We start from the raw sequence: 8,252 nt of genomic DNA on the forward strand, positions 1-8,252 counted from the left end.
TCGGAAACCCACAGGAGCAGTTCTACCCTGTCCTATAGGGTCACTGTGACGCAAACAGCTACAGCTTGGGAAACCCTTGGGGGCAGTTCTAGGAGTGAAGAGTTTAAGCCGAGACAGCTGTTGGCCAAATTGTTCTCATGAATGAAAATAACTTCCTAGTACCCAGAGTCCTCTGGACCCAAATGGGGTGTGATTTGAACTGGTTTGAGGGAAGGAAAAAACCAGGAGGGCTTCCTGGAGGAGGACGCTTCCTCATTCTTTCTTCCTTTTTCTGTTCTCAGCAGCCTGGGCCCAAGCCCACCCCTGCAGCCCGTCGCTGCTCCGGCCTGGCCCGGCGGGTGCTGACCGTCACCTTCGCCCTGCTCATCCTGGGCCTCATGACCTGGGCCTATGCCGCTGGCGTGCCCCTGGCCTCCGATCGCCACGGCCTCCTGGCCTTCGGCCTCTACGGGGCCTTCCTCTCGGCGCACCTGGTGGCGCAGAGCCTCTTCGCCTACCTGGAGCACCGGCGGGTGGCAGCGGCGGCGCGGCGCGTGGCCAAGCGGGGGCCACTGGACGCGGCCGGGGCGCGCAGCGTGGCGCTGACCATCTCGGCGTACCAGGAGGACCCCGCGTACCTGCGCCAGTGCCTGGTGTCTGCGCGCGCCCTGCAGTACCCGCGCGCGCGCCTGCGCGTACTCATGGTGGTGGACGGCAACCGCCCCGAGGACCTCTACATGGTGGACATGTTCCGCGAGGTCTTCGCGGACGAGGACCCTGCCACCTACGTGTGGGACGGCAACTACCACCAACCCTGGGAGCCGGCGGCGGCGGGGGTGCCCGGCGCCTACCGCGAAGTGGAGGCTGAGGATCCTGGGCGCCTGGCAGTGGAGGCGCTGGTGAGGACTCACCGGTGTGTGTGCGTGGCCCAGCGCTGGGGTGGCAAGCGCGAAGTCATGTACACAGCCTTCAAGGCGCTAGGCGACTCGGTGGACTATGTGCAGGTGAGTGGAGGGCGCCCCTAGCACACCCCTGACCCTATCCCTCCATATCCAGCTTCTATGTTGAAATTCATCCACGACCTCCTCCTTGTTCTCATCCATTCTTCCTCAGATTCAGAGATTATTCCATCCATCCATCCATCCATCCATCTCACTTGTCATCCAGCTGCTCCTCTATATCCACCCATCCATTCATCCATCCATCTATTCAAGATAGAGATGCAACCATTCTCGTATTCAACTGCCCATTCAATGTGGACATTCCTTCCTTCCCTTATTCATTTATCCATTCACCCACCTACCCACCCACTCGTCTATCCATCCTTCCATCCGCTATAGAGATTCATGCATCTGCTTATGTAAGCACTCATTCACTAGAGATTCTAGCTTCTATCATTCACTCATTCTGCCCAATGTAGAGATTCTTTTCATCCATCCATCCATCCATCCATCCATCCATTCAAAATAGAGATTCATTTATTCAATCATCCCCTCAATATAGAGATTCTTCTTTCCCTTACAATGTAGTGGTTACACGTAGTGGTTACACGTCGGGCTGCCATCCCCATGGCCGGCAGTTGGGAACCATCAGAGGAGGACTGGGCTTTCTGCTCCCGTAAACAGTTGCAGTCTGGGAAACCCACGGGGGTGGTGACCATGAGTCGGCACTGACTGGATAGCAGTGAATCTGGCTTTGATTTCCCTTACTATTCATGAGTCATCCATCCATACATCCACTATCTATCCACCCATCTATCTATCGACATGATCAACACGGAAAATTTCCATTCAGCCATCCACTCATCCTTCCACTCCCTCCATCTATCCACTCACCAATCCATCCATCCATCATCCATTCAATAGAGAGGCATTCATTCTCTTATTCCACCAGCCATACAGTGTAGAGATTTTTTCCTTCACTCATTCCTTAATCCATCCACACACCCACGCATCCATCCATGCATCAAATATAGATTCAAGCATATATTTAATCATGCATTCAGTGTATACTCTTTTTATCATTCATTCATCTACCCAATGTAGTTTTTCATCAATCATTCATCTATCAACTCTCATCTATCCATTCAATATAGAGACTCGTTGGTTCATTTATTAATTCACACGTCATTCAATGTAGAGATTCCTTCTCCTCTTCACTCATTCATCTATCCAAACAATATAGAGATCATTTATTCATCCACACAGCCCTGTCATGTAGGGATCTATGTATTCGTTCCTCCTTCTATTCCTTCCTTTCTTCATTTAATGTAGAGATTTTGCTCATGCATTTATCCATTTAATTAGCTATTGAATCCATAGAGTCACTTAATACTTTATTCATCCACTGATTTGAGAGGTTAATTCACCGAAGCAATATATTTGTTCCCCATGGCTGGGTAACAAATTATCATAAAGCTAGCAGCATGAAGCAACACATATTCACTACCTCCTGGGGTATAGGAATTTGGACACAGCTTAGCAGAGTTCTCTGTTCAGTTTAATCAGGCTGCCACCAAGGGGTTTGCTAGGGCTGGTTCAGGGATCCTCTTCCAAGTGTGTGTGTTGTTGGCAGAACTCATTTTCTTGCACAGCCAAGGGACTCCCTGTAGCTTGCTTATTTTAAAAAATGATTTATTTCTTTTTTAATTTTAATTGGTTTCTTAATACTTAACAATTTCACCGACATACAGTCCACATAGCGTACATTCAATAGTTCAATCACATCCCTTAGAGTCGTGCAACCGTCAACACCAGCAATTCCCGGGCATTTCTTCTTCCGGGTGCGCATCACCACCACCATCAATTCCGGGGTATTTCTTCTTCCGGGTACGCATGGCTAGCTCCCCATTTCCTGCCAGCCTCTCCTGTCATGTCCCTTTGAATCTCTTGATCCCGTTGTTATCTCTATAAGTTTACCTAATCTGGGTTTTACCTACAGAAAATTATACAAACAAATAGCCTGACAACAATGACACAATTAAATGAAAAACGTAGCTTGCTTCTCCAAGGCAAAAGAGAGAGAGTGCCTAACTTCTAGACTCTATCTTTAAAAAAAAGTTTTATTGATATGTTATTCACACGTTGCACAATTAAATGATTTCAATATAGTCCAAAAATTGTGCACAATCAATTTTAGAACACTTTCTTCATTATTGGGCTCATTATTATTAGCTCCTTTTCAACCCCCCCCTCCCCCCACCCTCCCCTGCCATAACCCTAAAAACTTGATGTAGTTGCTGTCACTATAGATTTACCAATCGTGGATCTCATATAAAAAAACCATACCCCTCCCCCCAAAATAACACATACACACCCACCAAAAAAACTCTGCACCCCCTAAAAAAATAACCACACACAGATAAACTTCAATCCAAAAAGAGAGCAGAAAATAATTTTTTTTAAAGTAGAATGAATGTAAAAGGAGTCAAAAAAGAAAACAAATGATAAGGTATTAAATTTCAAGCTAACTTACATCTGCCTAAATCCACTTTCAAATTCACTCTGTCTGAGAGCAAGACTATTCACATCCCTAGTCGGTGGTCAGAGGGAATTGATTGGAGACTTAATCCACAAACAGATTTGGGATTTTCATTGTCATCCACAGCCTTCTGCAAACCAGCTGCTGAGAATTTAAACTCGGCTACAATTCCCTCCTCTGATCTCAGATCTACTTTTAAAGAGCTCCGGACTACTCAAGATTAGCTGGTTTTATTTGTTGAAAATGAACCATTCGGGGACCTTAATGACATCTGCAAGATCACTCCATCTTTTCCATGGACAGGAACATCATCATGGGAGTTCTACGCTGTCACTTTTGCCATGCCCTGGTGGTTAGAAGCCAGTAGACTCTCTCACACGCCCCCCAGGGAGGCTATTACACAGGGTGGCTGTCAGTCTTGGGGACATATGGAGCAATTCTACTCTGCCCTGTAGGGTCGTGGTGAGTCGGAATCGACTCAGTGGCAGTGGTGTTGTTGGTGTGTCATTGCTCTGTTGGTTTAGGACTGGGGGATCATGTTATGATGTGATTACTCACGCACACTTACTGCCATCCGATCAATGCTGACGCAGAGTGACCCTATAGGAACAGGGTAGAACTGCCCAGTGGGTTTCTGAGACTGTAACTGTTTAGGGGCGTGGGAAGTCTCATCTCTCTCCCGTGGAGTGGCTGGTCGTTTGGGGCTGCTGCTCCTCATCTCTGGTGCCCTCCCTGCAAACACCAGCCCCACACGGTGGGGTGTGGTCTGATCCCCCTCCCTTTGCTTCCACAGGTCTGTGACTCAGACACAAGGCTGGACCCTATGGCGCTGCTGGAGCTAGTGCACGTGCTGGACGAAGACCCCCGGGTGGGGGCTGTAGGAGGTGACGTGCGGATTCTGAACCCCCTGGACTCCTGGGTCAGCTTCCTAAGCAGCTTGCGGTACTGGGTGGCCTTCAATGTGGAGCGGGCTTGTCAGAGCTACTTCCACTGTGTGTCCTGCATCAGTGGCCCCCTAGGTGAGCAGGGGCCAGGATGGAGTAGAGAGCGAGAAGGGGAGCCAGCGTGTGGTTGAAACTGGGGGGAAGGCGGGGCTGAGGCAGGACCCGGGATGAGAATAAGACGAGGAGGTGGAGGTGCATTTGGTTGTGGCTGTGGGTTAGGGATGGGGTTGGAGGGCATATGTCAATGGGGATTGGGGCTGGGATTGGAAAAGGATTTTGAGAAAGGGCTGCAATAGGATTGAGGTCCAGGTCGGGGTGGGTTGGGGGGTGGAGATGGAGTTATAGATGAGGACAGGTTAGGGACGGGGCTGAGAATGGGTATGAGACTGGGGACGGAGTGAGGGAGGATCTGTAGCCAAAGTGGGTGTGGAGTCAAGGACTGGGTTGGGAACAGTTTGAAACAGGATCGGTGGCAAATGGAGATGTGGGGTTGGAAATTGCCTTGGGGTTGGGGTTGGTAATAAACCTGGCAGGGGGTTGAGATGGGAAGGGATGGGACAGGAATCAAAGAAGGGGTTGGGGATAGGATTGGAACTGATGCTGGTGACAAGAGCTGACGCTCCTGCACTCCCTCCACCACCCAGGTCTGTACCGGAACAACCTCCTGCAGCAGTTCCTCGAGGCCTGGTACAACCAGAAGTTCTTGGGCACACATTGTACCTTTGGAGATGACCGGCACCTGACCAATCGCATGCTCAGCATGGGCTACGCCACCAAGTAAGCCGAAGGGCCCCGGTGTTCCGGTGTGTCCTGGGGCCAGATAGGATCCCTAGGAGTGTGTATGCAGGTTGAGACTACTTCAAACCCAAAGGAACGAACTCCTATGTCAAGAGGCTCTGCCTAATGAGACATGAGGGGAGAGTGGAAGGTCCCATAAGGCACTGAGGTGGCATTTGCATTGAACCAATGGGCCAAACAAACACAGGAGCTCTGATGGCTTAGCGGTTACACATGGAACCGTGATCTGCAAGGGCAGCAGTTTGAACCCACCAGCAGCTCCGCCGGCAAAAGACAAGGCTTTCTGTTCCCCTAAAGAGTTACAGTCTCGGGGAGGGAGGGGGGAAAATGAGGAGCTGATACCAAGGGCTCAAGTAGGAAGAAAATGTCTTGAGAATGATGATGGCAACACATTGACAAATGTGCTTGATCCAATGGATGGATGGATAGATTGTGGGAAGAGTTGTACGAGCCCCCAATAAAATGATTTTTTTTAAAAGAGAGAGTTACGGTCTCAGAAACTCATGGGATGATTCAAGTCCTATAGGGGCAGTATGGAAAGTTGAGTTGGCATTGACTCAATGGCAGTGAGTTTGGTTTTTTGCTTTTTGTTTTGAATGGGTCAAATGATAGGTCTATAGAACAATCAACCAGAGGAGACAAAAAAAAAAACAAAAAACCAATCAAACAGGGAGAAAGCCCAGAAGGCACAAAAGGCTAGGGTATCAGGGTGGAGAGAGGTGAGGAGTGTGCTCTTGTATTGTGTGGAAATGCAATCAATGTCATGGATCAAAATGGGCCTGGATTGTTGAATAGAACCCCATTTGCTCTAAGCCTTCACCTAAATCACAATAAACTTAAAAAGAAAGGGGGGGATGGGGAAGGGGGCAAATTTTGGCCTACAGTGACTTGACTGCAGGGATTGATTAGTAATGTCTGCCATGGCCACAGGCAAGGATCTTCATGGTTCCCTTGCGAAACTCTACCACATGGATGAGGCTAGGCAGGAACAGTGTCTATCATGTTCCTCATCGCCGGGCTGCCAATAAGAGTCATTGCAATGGTATTTGTAATAGATTAGTGGTAATATTAGTAAGCGTGCTAGAGATGGTAATATTATTAGTAATTGCAATAGCAATAGTATTAGTCATAGCAAAAATCATAGGTACTATTCATTGAGCACATAACTAAATACTAGTCCTAAAAGAAAGAAACTAAAAAAGAAGCCACCAAATGAACTGTTGCCATCAAGTTGATTCTGACTCATGGTCGACCTCATGTGTTACAGAGTAGAGCTAACACACGGGGTTTTCTTGGCTATAATCTTTACTGAAAGTGATCTCCAGAACTTTCTTCCATGATGTCAAAGACCTAACCTGGTCCTGGATACTTTGGCATGGAATCCTCCCAGTAAGGGGCAGTGGTGGATCAGTGGTAGAATTCTCACCTTCCATGTAGGAGCCCCTGGGGTTCTGTTCGGCAAGCATTGTTCTGCTGTCAGGTGGATGGTTCAAACCCACCAGTAGCTCCTTTGGAGAAAGTCGAGGCTCTCTGCTCCCGTAAAAATATATAGTTATGAGTTGGAGTTGGCTCAGTAGCAGAGGGCTATGTAGCAGACCTGGATTTGTTCACTCCCCAGTCAATATGCTTTCTATGCAGCCTCTACCCATCAGTCAGGGGATGTTTGATGCTGACCCGGCTTCACCGGTGCTTCCCCACTCGACAGGCTTAGAGATCTACTCTTGACAACAGCCAGTGAAACCTCAGGGGCCACAACAGTCTGAGCCCAGAACCCAGATGGCCATTTTTGGAATCTTCTCCTCCAAAATCAAGACCCTGGTCTTCTAGTTGATTCTGACTCTTAGAGACCCTATGGAACAGAGCCCTTAGACGAGAGAGCAGAACGCCCCCCCCCCAGCCAACCCCCATCACGTTTCCAAGACATTTCCAATCTTTACAGAAGTAGAGGTCACCACCATCCTCCCAAGCAGCAGCTGCTGTGTTCGAACTGCTTGGCTAGCAGCCCCAATGCTTAATTCAGTGCACCACCAGGGTTTTGTGACGGACAAAACAAATTCCTTGCCATTAGGTTGATTGCAACTTCCAGCGCCGGTTTCAAACTGTTGACTTTGTGGTTAGCAGCCCAGTGCAGAACCCGCTTACGCCACTGGGGGCGCTGTGCGGCGCCCACCCAGCCCGTCTGTAAGGCGGCAATTCCCAGCAGGAACCAGCTCCAAGCCTCCAGACTCTGAGCGGGAGAAAGACGGTGCTGGTGCCGTCTACTCCCCTAAAGAGCTGTCGTCTCAGAAACTCTGTCCTGTCCTGGAGGGTCACTGGGAACTGCTATAGACTCGATGGCAGTGAGGGAGACGCTGAGAAAATAAAACTGCTGGTGGTATAGCCACCACTGGGGCAGTTCTGTTACAGCCCTCCCGTGGTGTCCAGGGACAGAGTCACACTGCCCAAGAGCTTCCAAGGCTGTAATCCCCGGGAAGCCCCCTGACCCGTCTTTCTCCCTTCAGTCCGTTGGTGGGCTTGACCCCCTGACACCTTGGTTTGGGGGTTAGCAGCTAGTCACTGAGACCCTGGGGAACATGCTCACTGTCACTGCCATCGAGTCTTGCCGACTCAGCGACCCCATAGGACAGAGTAGAACTACCCCCGTGGGTTATAAGAGTGTAACGCTTAAAAAAAAAATCATTTTATTGGGGGCTCTTACAGCTCTTACAACATCCCATACGTCAGTTGTATCAAGCATAGTCGTACGTAGGTTGCCTCGTCATTTCCATAACATTTTCTGCTTGAGCCCTTGGTATAAGCTCCTCTTTCCTCCCTCTCTCCCCCACCCCCTCTTTACAGGAGTGGATAGCCCTTTTTCCCACCGAGCAAGCAAGCAGGTGGTGCTGAACACCCAACCTTACGGTTAGGCAGCCCAACTCGTAACCACAACGCCACCAGGGTGCCTGGGAGACATCACCGACCCCATTTTACACAGGAGGCTCAGAGAGGGGAAGAAACTAGCCCTAGCCCATAGTGGCCATTTCTGGCACCAGAATCCTTTTTTTTTTTTTT

General features: G+C 49.4%; 1 protein-coding gene across 1 annotated transcript in view; it reads left to right on the forward strand.

Annotated features, from left to right (window-relative positions):
- Positions 1 to 8,252, forward strand: part of HAS1 (hyaluronan synthase 1) — a 13,489-nt gene that overhangs the window by 3,668 nt on the left and 1,569 nt on the right. Inside the window, exons 2-4 of the mRNA XM_004710461.4 lie at positions 282 to 983; positions 4,253 to 4,478; positions 5,048 to 5,180. Of these exons, the coding sequence (XP_004710518.2) occupies positions 282 to 983; positions 4,253 to 4,478; positions 5,048 to 5,180 (1,061 nt within the window). The remainder of the gene's footprint in view (positions 1 to 281; positions 984 to 4,252; positions 4,479 to 5,047; positions 5,181 to 8,252) is intronic.

The sequence above is a fragment of the Echinops telfairi genome, unplaced genomic scaffold (genome assembly GCF_000313985.2).
Source record: "Echinops telfairi isolate 266 unplaced genomic scaffold, ASM31398v2 ScPeMD7_655;HRSCAF=1070, whole genome shotgun sequence".
NCBI lineage: Eukaryota > Metazoa > Chordata > Mammalia > Afrosoricida > Tenrecidae > Echinops > Echinops telfairi.